Source organism: Elgaria multicarinata, chromosome 2 (assembly GCF_023053635.1).
Source record: "Elgaria multicarinata webbii isolate HBS135686 ecotype San Diego chromosome 2, rElgMul1.1.pri, whole genome shotgun sequence".
Taxonomy (NCBI): domain Eukaryota; kingdom Metazoa; phylum Chordata; class Lepidosauria; order Squamata; family Anguidae; genus Elgaria; species Elgaria multicarinata.
In genome coordinates this window covers 17,370,005-17,385,610 of record NC_086172.1, presented here as the reverse complement: position 1 = coordinate 17,385,610, position 15,606 = coordinate 17,370,005, and the positions used below count along the sequence as shown (strand labels likewise).

At 43.7% G+C, this 15,606-nt stretch overlaps 2 protein-coding genes across 5 annotated transcripts in view; one reads left to right on the top strand and one right to left on the bottom strand.

Moving 5' to 3' along the window:
• The window catches only part of KANSL1L (KAT8 regulatory NSL complex subunit 1 like), a 52,769-nt gene extending 48,277 nt beyond the window's left edge, over window positions 1–4,492 (top strand). For 2 of the 3 annotated variants that reach the window (XM_063116077.1, XM_063116076.1), the window contains exons 14-16: window positions 660–831; window positions 2,930–3,232; window positions 3,329–4,492. In XM_063116077.1, coding sequence (XP_062972147.1) covers window positions 660–831; window positions 2,930–3,178 — 421 coding nt within the window. In that variant the 3' untranslated portion in view covers window positions 3,179–3,232; window positions 3,329–4,492. Of the gene's footprint in view, window positions 1–659; window positions 832–1,519; window positions 1,694–2,929; window positions 3,233–3,328 lie in introns of those variants that run through there. The other variant, XM_063116078.1, reaches the window with a different exon arrangement.
• A 1,150-nt stretch (window positions 4,493–5,642) lies between these two features.
• On the bottom strand, window positions 5,643–12,818 carry RPE (ribulose-5-phosphate-3-epimerase). Of its 2 annotated transcripts, none has more exons than XM_063116074.1 (6): window positions 12,636–12,818; window positions 9,378–9,457; window positions 8,913–9,052; window positions 7,201–7,335; window positions 6,952–7,038; window positions 5,643–6,587 (listed from the first exon to the last, which is right to left on the bottom strand). In XM_063116074.1, the coding sequence occupies exons 1-6, from the start codon at window positions 12,755–12,757 to the stop codon at window positions 6,465–6,467; spliced, it is 687 nt and encodes a 228-aa protein (XP_062972144.1). In that variant the 5' UTR covers window positions 12,758–12,818; the 3' UTR covers window positions 5,643–6,464. The 2 variants fall into 2 exon arrangements, with proteins under 2 accessions (XP_062972144.1, XP_062972145.1); XM_063116075.1 differs by having other exon boundaries at window positions 12,647–12,732.
• Between the last annotated feature and the right edge of the window lie 2,788 nt (window positions 12,819–15,606).

Here is a 15,606-nt window from a genome sequence, read left to right as displayed (position 1 = left end):
GGGGGTTGTTTCGTATCATTATCCACTATTCTTCCTCCCCTGCTGATGAAAGGAGGGCAACTAGGTTGGGGGGGGGGTCTGTCTTCCAGGGTCAGGAAGTCAGTATCTGGTGGAAGAGGGCCACAGCCTCAATCCCCAGACCACTTCTTGACTTCATCATATGCAGGCAGCATCTGATTGCAAGAGGGCATTTAGCTGTTGTTCTTCCACTTGGCAGTAACTACTGGACAGCAACAGAAGAGCACCAAGTCTACTGCTGCACTGGCACCTCTCTGGTGTTGAAGAGATTTAAATTGTATTAAATATATGCTGTATGTTTCACGCATAGATTTGAATAACTAAAGAGCCAGCTTTTTAAAAGCTTAAATGCCTTGTTTTTGGTTTGGCAATAAATTTGAAAAATGATGTGGTAGGGAAGATAGCATCACAGGAGGGCCTACACTTCATTACAAATGGTATTCCATGCTCTGACCAAGAATGGAGATGTTTTTATACACAATGGGATGGTTCATCTTGGTTTTTTAAAGACCCCCTTCAATACTTGAGTTTTCTTTTCAGAATTCTAAGAAATCTAATTCATCCATCTTAGAATATGGAAGCATTTTCCTCAGATGATTTTTATTTGGAAGTAACTGAAGGTTTATTCTATTTCATTATAGATCATATAGCAGAACTTCTGAAGGACAAGATCAAGCACTGAAAGAAAAGCTAGTCAACTCTGATTTAATAGCTCCCCATTTGTCTGAAAACACTGCTGACGTTACTTCAGAAATCTACAGTTCTCCGTACTTGGAACCATTGCAGTCTTTGGAAAGAATCCAAGAAGCAACGGTAAAAACATATTTAGTAACAGCTGGGACTTTTGATTTGTGGGCAGCTGAGGAATCCCTTTCACACTGGCAGAAAAAGGGAGCAAAGGCTGCTGATAAACATTTTTCAGAAATCTTGCTGAGATCTTTTGTATTGTATTTTACTTTGTAAAAGTAGTTTTGAGCTCCACACTGTGGTGGTTCTTAAAAAATAACCCCGAACTAAACCTTGCCTTAGACAAACTCACTAAGGGTGCAAACTTATACACATGTACCTGGGAGTTAGTTTCATTGAGCTCAGTGGGGCTTACTTCTGAATAGATATGATCATAGTGGAACATATTTCTGAATCAGCCTGGTCATCAGGGCGACCAAGACTGAATCGAGAGGGACAAGGGGAGTGCAACCCTGTTAATTCTGCTGGTCTTTCATCGGCTTTTGATATCCTCCTGGATCAACTCCGTGAAATGGGTATCAGAGGCACTGTGTTACACTGGTTCCGGACCTACCTACGGGGGCAATTTCAGAGTAAAATTGGGTGACTATTCTTCAGCAGTTGAGATATGGGGCTCCACAAGGTACCATCTTGTCCCCAATGTTGTTTAACACCTGCATGAAACCGTTGGGAGTAGTCATTAGGGAATTTGGAGCCAAATGCCATCAGTATGCTGATAACATGCAGCTCTATCTCCCTGTCACATCTGAATCAGGTGAGGCTGTGCAAGTCCTGGACCGGTGCCTGGACTCAGTAATGGGCTGGATGAGGACCAATAAACAAACTGAATCCTGGCAAGATAGAAGCCCTGTGGGTGAGAGATTCCAGAGTCTGGGAAATAGGCTTATTGCCTCTTCTGGATGGGGTTGCACTCCCTTTGAAAGATCAGGTTCGTAGTTTGGGGGGTACTCTTAGATCCATCTCTGTCGCTGGAGGCTCAAGTGGCCATGGCAGCTTGGAGTGTTTTTAACCAGCTTCAGCTGGATCGCCACCTACAGCCTCTCCTGAACAGGGATAGCTTGGTAACCTCAAGATTGGATTACTGCAAAGCTGGAGCTAGTGCAGAATGCAGCAGCTCAGCAGTAGACGGGAGCTGCCCCTTTACAGCATGTAACTCCTTTGCTGAGGGCACTGCACTGGCTGCTTAATCGCGACTGGACCAGGTTTAAAGTTCTAGTACTAGTGTACAAAGCCCTAAACAACTTGGGACCAGGATACCTGAGAGGGCACCTTCTCTCTCACCAACCTGCCCAGCTACTGACGTCATGTTCCTGGTGGGTCCACATAGACCTACCCTCTGATTGGAGTCTACCAGAAGAGCCTTCAGTGTAGTGGCCCCCTTCTTATGGAACTCCCTGCCATTGGAGGTCAGGCAGGCTGTATTGCTTTTGGCACCTCCTGAAAACATCATTGTTCCATGAAGCTTTCCCAGAATGACTGGCCATGGTTTAATCTGCACTTGTTCTTTTAAAGTGTAATTTTTAATGTTTTTATTCTTTTACCTCACTTGTTGAGTGCTCTGAAGTCCTTGGATAGAGAGCAATATAGAAATATTGTAAATAAATAAATTTCTGAGATGTGTTTTAGATTGCATTGTAAAAGTCCTTAGGCAAGCCACTTCACATTAGTTTCATCCATCCATCTGCCTGGACCAGAAATAATAGTGGTCTATTTTCTGGTGATTTAATAATTTCTGAAATGATATGTGAAGCACTCCAGAGCTTTAAGTATCAGCATTATTAATTGTTTCAAAGGTTTTGTACAAGGTATAAGATGCTGACAGTGTCTTCTCTGCCAAATTATTGCAGTAATGTAGGGATGGGCAATATTTTTTCTGCTGAGGGTTGAATTCCCTTGCGGGGGGTGGGGGCACATGGTGGTGAGCACAGCCAAAGCCAAGAGGAGGAGGCTCACCTCTTGCCTCGGATTTCCTCTTTCTTCCCACTCCGTGGGCTGCCGGAAGGATAGATCACTCTTGCCAGAGGTCTGAACTGATTGGATGCCATGGACTTTTGAAATTAGGCTAAGGGCTGCAGGCTGCCTGCTCTGTAAGGAGTGGCGCATGTTTATTGACAGGTATTTTCCAGTTGAACGTGCTGCTTATTCATTCTTTTATTCCTTTCAGTCTATTTTGTGGGAACTTCGGACTTTTCCACTGAAGGATAAAGAAGCAGAGGCTTTAATATGCCAGCATTCAATAACAGCTCAGCAAGAAAGTTCAAATGTGACCATTCTCAGTGACTCTGAATGTACCTCATATGCTGCCTTCAATTTTCCAAATAGTAATCAGCCACAAAAGAAAAGTTCTGCTGATGAGCTGGAAGAGTGCAATCAAGTTTACTTGGGAATTGGCAGCATGAGAAAACAGACGTGACGGAAAATAAGGGGGTTCACTAAGAAAGCTAACCAGGGTGAAGGAATGTATAAGGTAAAATATTGCCATGCTCATACAGTCAATAATAGCTTGACTCATATTTATATTTACAACACATATTCCCCCCCCCCCTTTATTTTATTTTTACAGGCAGGATAAGAATCCAAGAGCAGTTTCTTTTTATCCCAACTACAAGAAGAATGTTTTCAATCTAGATGCATACCAGAAGGGGATATTCTTAAACTGCAACCGCCATTTGGTGCCACATCTTGAAAAACTGGAAGGATAAATATTTTTAAGTGTATGTATGGTTGCAGTGCAGCAGAGTATGCTTTCCCCCCCTGCTGAGCAATGCAACAACCTCAGCTCAACACAGAAAAAGCAATCCAACCAGCCAGTTTGTGTGAGTGGTATAAGTATACAAGTATACTGTCCCCCTTTAAGGAAAACGTTTTGTCCAGTAAAGAATCAGCCATTTGTAAATTTGATGATGTGAATATATGGTTATTCAGTTCTCTCACTAGAGAGACACCAAAAACTGTACATGAGGTAAAGTCAATTTTAAATAATTGATTTTCTGTATTTCACAGTGGATCCCCGTTTCATTCTTGATCAGAAGGAATGGAAAGGATTGAGAAATCTGAATACTTCACTAGGGAAACTATTTACTATTTTTACCACAACATATTTAAAACCCTTTCTAGCCCTACAAAAACTGTGTACTCTTGTTATATTTGAGCAGGTTGTGAGGATCCATTCCATGCCTTGAGGCATTTTAAAAATATCCCCCCTAAAGTGCTTGTATAAATGTCAACATTACAAACAAGGCAGTAGTCATATTCTTGATACAGAGAGAAAACCAAGTTATTTTCATCTTCAAATTTTAAAATGCTGTGTTTGGAATGTTATCTGTATCGTCCCAGCGACGCCTGGTGTACAAAAGTAGTGTAGGATTGTCACCTGCTTTCAGTGATGCCAATAGTGTGTACTCTGTGAAGAAGATGGCTCTTCTTTGAGAAACTGTTGATCATTGTTAAGCAAAGTTTTATTCATTGTCATGTCCAAAGCTAAGCTATGATGGGTAGATGGCCCCATTTTTAGTATCCCTTCCCTTCCAAATGGACTGGAAGTACACTGGATATTGTAAAAATGTTCAGTTGCATTTCAACACTACAGCCTATGTTAGATTGTAGTTTATTGTAAATTTTGGTTTTAACTTTAAAAATATGTTTTATCCAGAGAATTAAATTTGAATCTTGCCTCTGATATAGCAATTTTCATTGCAAGGTTTTAAAATTAAAAGTTATTTCTGTATACCACAGTGTGATGTTGATGGATTGAGATTCCTAATGAAGAGATGAACCATGTAAAATGGCACCCCTTTAAAAGCTCAGATTTCGCATTTGAATAGCACAAATCATGATTATGGTACGATATTGTGTAAAATCCAACTTAAGTCCCATTCATTTCAATGGATCTACTCTAAGTAAGACTTATGTTGGATTTTATCCATTGTTGGTTTTGCAACGAATGTTTACATAATCAATAATGGGTTGTGAAATGGCCAATCATTTCCTCCAGTATATCGTCTGATATTCTTCCAGGGCCTGGATACTTTTAGTAGTGTGAGAAACTGTAACTCCATGATTAAAGAATGGCAGCTCCTTCCTGTGTGGTCCTTCAAAATATTTAAGCAATTTGATTTATGCAAGAGAACAGAAAATCCTTTGAGGGAAACCTGAGAATAAATCACCCAGTTTTGCTTTGTTCTTCCCAGCCCCAGACTTTTGGAGCATCTTTAGGTCCTATATACTTTGCATTCACAAACTTAAATCTGTTGTTCTGCTAGCCAACAACAGACTTGGCTTTTGCTGGCTTTCTCTAAGGCCTCCAGTTCGCTCATTACAACAATCCAGAGTAATGGCTGAGTATATGCTAAGGTTGAATCGTGGGTTGTTGTTACATGTGAACCCTGTACTATGGTTTAACTACAGGTTGTTAATTAAGAACTTAAGAGTTCACAACACAACAAACCATAGGTTCTCTTCCTGGGTTGTTTGTATTTAACAACACATATTTATTTATATTATATTTCTATCCCACCTTTTTTCCTGCTAGGAACCCAAGGCGGCTTACATAATCCTTCTCCATTTTATCCTCACAACACCCTGTGAGGTAGGTTAGGCTGAGTCAGTAACTGGCTCAAAGTTACCCAGTGAGCAGGTCTTCAGAGTATGACAGTCCATGATTCAATAACAACCTCATACTCTGGGTTATCACTATGTGCAAACCAGACATTGCAGAGCCATTTGCTCATGTTCCTCTTCTCAAGAAGGAGGGTGTAAGGCAGTGGATCGAGCCAATGTTATTCAGTTGAAAAACCAGTCTGATGAGGCTCTTATCCTAATGAAACAAGTTAGCTATCCTAATGAACGAACCTAGCATTAAGAGAGAAGACCTGCAATTCGTATGGCAAAATGTTTATTTTCATAATTATGTTTTCAGATCTCTTAATTGAGGTAGCATGTACTATTAAGATAGGACAAATTTTCTCCTGAGGGAAGAAGAGGATTGTTTTCCATTCAAAAGGCACTCTGCGTCTATCACCAACAGATTATAAAATAATATTTCTCAAGTTACTTGTATTATAAGAACCACATTTCTGAAACGGAACGTTGGTGAAAGTTAGTGATGCAATTCGTAATGTTTTTATACAAAGCACCTTCAACTTAACAGCAAGTAGTATTAAGCTTAAAGAGCAATAAACATTGCTCTAAAAAGTCTTGCTTATTTTTTTAAAAATCCCAGTATTTCCAAGATTTTCTATTTTCATATGGAGATTTTCAAACATTTCATCTCCCTCCCCATTCCATTCTTCATTTTGTATCATTGTTTGGACCTTAACAAGGTTTGGATCCAGTCCATTTTATCAAGTCCAGTCACTCTTAAAGACTTTCCATCTCAAGTTTTATTTTCAGGTGTTTAAAATGTTAAGGAATGGACACATTTGTGTTTAATGTAGAACAAAATTAATTTGTCTTCCATGGCAAACGGCTACAATAAGAATTCTCAAGCAAGCAGTGTCCGTATGTTGTAATGCGTATTAGAAAAGTTAAAGGATAGTAGTGGGCCAGTCCAGCTCCAAGCTGGCAAGGCAATTTTACTGTGTTGCTGCTTGTTTCTCTGCAAAGAAGGAATGAATCTTCAGTGTTGCAGTCTTGCTAGTTATCCCACCCACACATAGACAGGAAAGTAGCATTGAAAGCCTTTTGGTAGTAACCTGATTTCACCGGTCAAGAGAGCGTTTTTGAGCAGCTTCACAACACACGTTCCTCAGCAGGTTGATCACAGCTCTGGGGTCATCACTCTTCATTATAGCACTTCCAGACACAATCATATTTGCCCCTGCCTGGAAGCAGGATAAAGCCTGTTATATTGTATAAGGACTTTAGTGAACGTATTAAAGCAACTGTCAGTACGTCCCAATGAGAAACGCAACAAATGAGCGACTTGCCAAATGGCTTCTTCTTACTTCCCTTGCTGCTCATTAGCAGAGAAAGGTACATTGGGGCTTATCAAAAACACAAGTCTACTCAAATTCTCTTTCTGAAAGCAGTTAGTCAAAACAAAAAAAGAAAAGATTTATCAAGGTTCACATTACTATAGACATCCTTTGTATAGCATGAATAGTTAAAACTTGAGACTAGCCAGAGACAAGATGATCTCTGGAAGTGTTCTGAGTTAGTAAGCTTAGGTTCATATAGACTGCTTACCTCTGCACATTTATGAATGGTATCCGGCCCTACGCCACCATCCACTTCAATATCCAAGGAAGGAAACTGCGTTCTCAGCCAATGAACCTAGTTAGCAGCACAGAAAGAACAAAATTATCAAGACGTACCTAGGTTCTGTTTGTGAAAATATTCAGTATGACAATATTCCACAGTGAAAAGATTTAAAACAGTCCCCATTACCCTAACGCATAAATTTGGTGTATCTGGAAAAACAAATGTCAATTCTACCTTTGGCATCATATCTTCCATGAACTTCTGTCCACCAAATCCAGGTTCTACTGTCATAACTAAGGCCATATCTATTTGATTGGCCCATGGCGCTAAATATTCTACTGTAGTTCCAGGCTTGATAGCCAAACCAACCTGTCGAAAAGAAACACAATAAATGATTCCAACCTTCAACTTGGGCTTGCAGAGAACAAAATGACCTTCGTAGTGAATCTCATAATGGTCAACAGGAAGGACCACCAAGTGAACCTTTCCCCCTTAATAAGAGAGGGGATCGGTATCCAGTTCGACCACCACCAAACTGCTTATGAATTAGACTCTTCAAAAGCGTATGTAGCCACTGATTTTACATTTCCAATGATTAATCAATATTCAATGAGCTCTTACTAAAGTGTTCAGATTTCCGTCTCCAATTATATAATCCCAATAATACATAAAACATAATGCTTCTGCTGAAATTACACACCAAGATGATGAAGGTGATGATAAAAATATTTGTGAATTTTGCATTCTTCCGCATTATAATCTCAGATGAACCATGTGGACATTTTAGGATGAATACACCTGTTTTCCAGTCGTATTCCACCTATTCCTTTGTTTTTGATTATACACAAGGTCACTCTGTAGGAACATAAACTACAATCTTTTGTTTACTCCTTATGGTAGCAATTCATAAACTGCTTCAAGAACTCCTACTGTACTACAAGAAAAATAATTAAAGGTTCTTGTCAGCCCAAAGCATTCAGCCACAGAAGAGGCTGCATCCTGCAGTGTTCTGCCAAGCCTCCCCTCAAACACAGGCTTCACTGATAGGTAATTCTGCCCAATGTCCACATCAGGTTCGAATGGAGCACTCAAATCACTCCCAATACAGAAATGCTGGAGGCTGCCTGTCGTGTCTCTAAAAAAGTTACTGCTCTGACTTTGCCTCCTTCCAATTAGGAGAAATGCCCAGAACAGGAGTCACATAAACACAAGGGATGTGCTTTATTGAGTACAGGCGACTCTTGCTCCTTAAGAGCACAGTCTGATGGGATGTGCCCTGGATGTACTCAGAGGCTTATAAGTAACCTGTGCAGAGTGGGAGATGCCTCCCGTTCTGCATTTAAGCCTCTAGCAGAGACTTCAGGGAGAGAGGAGGTGGGCATAGGATTTGTCCTATGGCTGCTGCCTCAGTCCACACCCCAGGAACACACCCTTTCCCCCATCTCTGTGCTCTATTTTGTGAGCACAGAGAGGTAACCTGCATTGGGGGGGGGAGTGCAGTTTCCTGGCTCCCAGCTTGGAGCCCTGTCTACAAGCTCAGAGCCAGGAAACGGAACAATCCTATTCCCACACACACACACACACACACACACACACACACACACACACACCAGACATTGTCTAGGGGACATAGGATTGCTCCCTCCAATGCTACACACACAAAAAAGCCTTTCTGACGTAAGAGTGAAATGTGCATCCAGTTTTAATTCAGAAAAAAGTCCCTCAGCCTCCCACAGGTTTAGGAAACCATGTCCATGAAATAGCCCTATTAAATGGCACAAAAACTAGCGATTTACCTTACTGCAATTATGCCATTTCCCAACATTGCAGATTTTTGTAACAAACATTTGCCCTTAAGAAGCTGAAGCCTATGAACCCTCAGATAAGGGAATCACTGTGTACCCCACACAGGACCTACTAAATTCTTACGACATCAAACTTCTCACCTTCATCCCATTTTCTCTTATATCTTTAATGAGTGCCCCTGGATTTTCTGTAGCTTCTATGTGAAAGGTGTACTGGTTTCCACCTGCTACAGCCATGGGTTTCACCCACTGTTCTGGTTTAGCAACCATCATGTGCATATCTAGAAAGAACCAAATAGATCAGAAACATAAATCAATGACAGCACGTTTACCTTAAACCAGAATTCAAAATTCATACAACAAAACAGTTTGCAGATACTGTCTCCAAAACTTTTATGAAGATAGGACCGTTGTCTGGATGGGTTGTATGTTACTTCCTCTTTACAGATTATAACATGTGCTTTTAACATGTTGGTTGTTTTATTATGGTTTTAACTTTTGTGAACCGCCCAGAGAGCTTCGGCTATTGGGCGGTATAAAAATGTAATAAATAAATAAATAAATAAATAAACAAACAAACATTTCAATTAAACATTTAGAGCTTACCAAAGAAGGGCTGCTGACCCAGCTGCTTCCGAAGGCTCTCTACAACAGGATGGCCAAAAGTGATGTTTGGGACAAAATGCCTACCCAATGGGGAAGAAATTACATAAATATATTAAACTCCCTACTAAATGAATATTTGGAAGATTTTGGCACTATATGATTACACGTACTCAGCAACTTTGGTTGTGCTTTTGTGGTGCTATAGAGAAATCTTTTATGTCTCACAGTTCAGTATTAAAGATGAGCAAAATGCCTCTCATAATGAGTTTACCCTTACAATGAGGTATTGGCTGCATTCAGACATCATGATGGGTTAATAAGCTACAGTAGCTTACTTTTTTAAATAGCCCATGATCCCCTGCCACACGAGTGGGCTAATAAACTACTCTGAGTAGCTTATTAAGGTACTGTGTGTAATTTGATTGATCCCCGCCTGTCCTGCTGCAGGCCTCCGACCTGAGCAATGGCACTGTTTCACCTCTGAAGCATTGGAACTTCATACACAGCCTCCCCCAAATGAAGAGGCACCTGATCCACCATCAAACCACTGCAAAGATTATTTTTTTGGCCAAATACTTCATCATGGGTAAAAAAAAAAAGCTCCCACCAGATGACACAATAACCCACGATGGGTTAATTAAGCCATCGCAGCTTAATTAGCCCATCATGGATTATCATGACACCTGAACCTTAATCTAAGGAACCTCAAAGACGGAAAGTTTCCCATCTTCTCATCTACCCAGCATCTACTCCTGAATCTTATCACATAATATTTAAGAAGATCCAAGTGTTTAGCTACAATTCTACGCACCACTAGGCTGCTGCACGTATGATTGACCCATGCCTGTATGTTTATTAACTAGCTCAACTTAAATTCGGGCCCATACATTTATTAACTAATGCTTATTTGAGAATGATGGATATTTGTAGCCCTGTTCCCACCTTTTGTTCCATGCATTCAGTTAACATAAGACTGAGAAACAGGATCGTAGCTGTACCCTCTGCATATCTTCCGGCCCTGCCACCCTGACCTTGATGCATTCAGCAGAAAATGAGAATAGCAGGCACACACAGCTTTATGCATGTACTTTTCCACGTTGTGCAACCCAGTTATGTGCTTAGCCCCTTCCTCATTCTCCACTGAATGCACAGAGGTCAAATAAATGGAAGGGAACATTAAATTCACAACTCTTGTGTTGCATTTTCAGACAAAAAGTATATTTTGGAATATACAGGAAGAAAATGTCTTATTTTACTCTAGATATATGCATCAAGAAGTGCATCCAAAAAAGTGTATGCAGCATTTTCTTGTTGCTGCAAATTACTTTAATAACTAACACAAGTACTTTATAATAGTACTTACTACAAAAATAATAGGTTTTCTTAAAAGTAACGCCAAGAAGAAGGAACATGTCTACAAGTTTCTTACCAAGCTGTAACAGGCAAAATATATTCAGCCCATAATTCAGTCCAATATAGTTGCATGGGGCGGGATCCAGATATAGTCATTCTTAGAATAGACCCATTGCAAGTTACTCAAGTCCCATTGATTTCAATAGGTCTACCCTAGTTATGACTAAATCTGGATCCTACCCCAAACAGCAATACTGGTATTGCTGAAGTACAATTGAAAACTCATGTTGTGATGTATATGCCAAGTAGTAACATCAACTAAGGTGGGAGATAATATTTCTAGGCACCAACTAAAAGCTCCCTTCCTACAGAAAGAACCCAGGGGCCACTCCACCTGAGTTTTCCACAACTACACAGTTGGGAGTTGAATCCAGCACATATGACTGGAGGGACAAGTATAAGAAAATTAAATATGCTCACGTACTGTATTCTGCTTTGGTAATATAGATGGTATATAATTACTTGCTAAAAACACTAACACATTAAAACATATTCTGTATCCTATTTAATTAAGATAAGCTATGCAAGCCAGTACTTTCTTTACTCTGAATAATAATGAAGGATGTACTCAAGTCCTGTAAGAAATAGGGAAAGGGGCACGTGTGTTTGGGGAGGTGTTACTACCAAGACAAACATGTTTTCTGGAAATAGTCATTGCGACAACTTCCCTCTCAGTAGGAGGTGTGATGGGAAAGTGTTGGGCTGGATCCAAATCTACACTGGATCAACTGCACTGATGGATGTGGACTTCCTGGCCGCTTCCTGTGACAGTCCCGTCAGCCCCCTGAAAATGCTTCACAGAGTCAGGAGCCCCTGCAGAATGGTCATCCTGTGATGTGGAAGGGGCAAGGGATTCCCAAAAATCTGGTGGAGGGACCTTCCATGAGCAGAGCCTTTCTTCTGTGACCTCTCCACAGTGAACTTCACCCTTGCTGCAAAACTCAACAAAGAGTCTTGCAACATCTTAAAGACTACAAATGTATTGTGGCATAATCACGGACAGAGTTCCGTCACCAAGGGGCAGAATCCCAAAGCAGGCTGTGTTTGTTACTTCCATTCCAAACAGGAATGGACTTTTCATTTTAAGAAGGTAAGTATAGATCCAATATGGGGCTTCACCATTTCTCTTCTATGCCAAGGAGTGCAGAGGAGCAGCGAATAGCCCACACACAGGGGCTTTCACTTCCAGTTCAAAGTGTAGGCTGCCTGCCAGGGCCACTGCCGACTGTCTCCTCAAGTCACATGTGGAAGACCACAGGCTGCCTTGCTGCAAAGTCTGCCTCGCCTTGGTGCCCTCCAGGTGTGTCGAACTACAACTCCCATCAACCCCAGTCAGCGTGGCCAATGGGTCATGAACGTCAGGAACAATAGGGTGACCCTGTGCAAAGGAGGACAGGGCTCCTGTGCCTTTAACGACGGAGTAGAAAAGGGGATTTCGGCAGGGGTCCTTTGCCTGCCTGCCTGCCTGCAGCACCTGGTAAAATCCCCTCTTCATCATCACCAGTGAAAGCTGCAGGAGCTCTACTAGAGTGACCAGATACAAAGGAGGGCAGGGCTCCTGCAGCTTTCACTGTGGTGATGATGCAGAGGGGATTTCACCAGGTGCTGCCTGCTGAAATGTCCTTTTCCACTCAGTGGTCAAAGGCACAGGAGCCCTGTAATCCTTTGGACAGGGTCACCCTAGTACACAGCCTCTGGCGGGCGCCGGCGTGGGCGAAGAAGGCCTGCGGAGGGGCCTTGCGCTGGCCCCGCGGCAGAGACAAATCAAGCCCCCACCCCACCCCACCCCACCCCGGGCCTCCCCTTCCCCCCCTCCCGGGGCCCCAGCGCGCTCTGGTGAGTTACCCGTCCATTACATCCAGGTGCAGGTAGTCCGCTCCGCAATCCATCATGCGGCTGCATTCGGCGCCCAGCGCCGCCAAGTCGCTGTTAAGGATGGACGGACCTATCCGGCACCCGGCAGCCATGGCGCGCTCCAGCCGGCGGGCGGGCGGGCGAGCGAACGAGCGGACCCCCGTCAGTAAGCGGCCTCCCGCCTCCCTCCGCCGTCCCGGAGTCCACCGCGGCGTCTCTGACCGGGAAGGGACGAGGCGGCGTCCGCTGAGGGGAGGATCATGGGAAATGTAGTTCCCAAGCCCGCCCTCGGGCTTGTCGTAAAGCAGGCGGCCGCAGGCTTGTCAAAGAGCCGAGCCGAGGAGCGGGGCTGGCTCCCGCCTTCCTCTCCTTCTTCTCCGCCGTCGCCCCCTCGAGGGCCGCTCACAGAACGCCATGCAGGGCTTCAGACGGCGACGAGAGCGTTTCCCGCCCTTTCTAGCGGTGGGGGGGAGGGGCAAAAGGCGCAACGCGGCCGTGAGCGGAGCCAGCGGCTTCTCGGGCCCCCTGGGGGCCGTCGGCTTGGGCTGGGCGGGGCTCTGGAGCGCGCCCGGCCTTCGCTACGGCCTGAGGGGGATTTGGGGAGGGCGCGAGCTCCAAAGCCGCCTCGGCCTCGTCTCCGGCTTACGGAGCAAGCGCGGGCCCGAACTACGTGTGCCGCCGCCGCCCAATTTGCGCTTGCGGGGTGCGTTGGCTCAGGCAGGGCAAAGATACGTTTTAAAATACTCCCCCCCCCAAAAAAAAATTAAAAGCCCAGCCGAGCCCAGCTAAGACTTGGTTGTTTCTAACGTGTGGTGGAGAACCCAGAAGTGGGCTGTGCCTCTTGGCTTAGCTACACGCCCCACAAGGCGAGGCGGTGGGGCAGAGAGGGGGGGAGGGCCGAGCTTTGGTAACTGGCGTTACTGGCCCCAAGGTTTTTTCCCACTTAGCGGAGGCTGTTGATGGGACGGGACGAGTCCGTCAGCGCCGCCCTTCAGTCGCCTCATACGAGAGACGCTCAGCCAATAACGTCCAATACTAATTGTTCCCTCCCTCAACAAGCGAATAATTCCCCTCAGGGTCGCCTCCCCTTTGGAAGAGAGAAGCAGTGGCGCAACTCTCTGAGGTCATAAACCTGCGCCTCAGCTGTATCACTTCAGATGCTTCAGCCTATAAGTCCCATGAGCCCTAACTACCGCAGCCAAGGGTGAGGGATCATGGGAGTCGTAGGCCAAGTCTGGAGGGTCAGAGGCTGCCTACTCCTGCCCCCCTCCCCGCCCTTATACGTTAGCTTTCTAGGTGAACGTTTTTTTTGTTTTCGTATAGAGAAATGCTCTGCCAATGTGAGGTGGCCCCTGCATTCTGAAACGGTACAGCCGAGACTCAGGTTTACTGTCCCAGAGTTGGGATTCAGTAAACCATTACGCTGAACCTGCATTGCCTGCGGGTATTTGTGTTTTCAAAAGAATGGTGGTTTCTGGCACATGCAGGTGTTTAATATAGGGTGACCCTATGAAAAGGAGGACAGGGCTCCTGTATCTTTAACAGTTGTATTGAAAAGGGAATTTCAGCAGGTGTCATTTGTATATATGGAGAACCTGGTGAAATTCCCTCTTCATCACAGCAGTTAAAGCTGCAGGAGCCCTGCCCTCTTTTAAATCTGGTCACTCTAGTATAGCTCCTGCACCTTTAACTGTGGTGATGAAGAGGGAATTTCACCAGGTTCTCCATATATACAAATGACACCTGCTGAAATCCCCTTTTCTATGCAGCTGTTAAAGATACAGGAGCCCAGTCCTCTTTTTCATATGGTCACCCTATTTAATATTCAAAACTAAAAGATTAATGTGACATTTGCCTTCTAACATTAATTCTAGATCTATGGGCAGCGTGTCAAGGTTAGACTCAGAAGTGAGAGCAAGGCACTCCGTGCATGCGCAGCAGTACTTCTGAGAAAGCAGGGCTGAGGGGATTATAACGGGCATCTTGCCAGTAGGACACCAGCCTTGATTTACCAAGGGGCTCAGCCTATGCCATGTTGGCTCCACAGGTTTACTCAAGTTATTATTACCTTCTTGCCCTATTGTCATGGTGAGCACCAACACCACCCATTTTTATGTAAACTATTTGAGGCAAGCTCTACACAGAAGGAAGAAAGGGTAATTTGTTACGATTGTTATTGTGTTTTGCCATGTCTATGCCGGTCGGAAAAGCACTACTAATTGTAATGTTTCAAGAAGCCTAAACTGGGGGAAATGGACCTTTTAATCTAATATTTTACATTGTGTGAAGATTACATGACTGCAGCTAATGGGCTCAGTTTAGTTCCAATGTGCCCGTTCCCAGCATCTGAGGACTCAAATAAGAACTTAACTTAAGAAGTGCCCTGATGCTGGATCAGACTGAGGGTCCATCTAGTCCAGCACTCTGTTCACACAGTGGCCAACCAGCCATTGGCCAGGGATGAACAAGCAGGACATGGTGCAACAGCACCCTCCCACCCATGTTCCCCAGCAACTGCTGCACACAGGCTTACTGCCTCAAATACTGGAGGTAGCATATAACCATCAGGGCTAGTAGCCATTAACAGCCTTCTCCTCCAGGAATTTATCCAACCCCCTTTTAAAGCCATCCAAATGAGTGGTCATCAATACATCTTTTGGTAGTGAATTCCGTAATTTAACTAAGCACTGTGTGAAGTACTTCCTTTTATTTGTCCTGAATCTCCCACCAATCAGCTTTATGGGATGACCCCAGGTTCCAGGATTTTGAGAGTGGAAGAAAAATGTCTCCACATCATAAATGAGCTATTGGCTACAGATAACGTACTGCTGGTCGCCCAGGGAGGAGATGCAGTTAGACTACAATTACAACATATTATTAATGCATCTGTCAGGGAGGGGAGTTTTCCACCATGTTTAAAAGAAGTGGCGGTACAGCCGCTTGTAAAAAAAGCCCTTCCTGA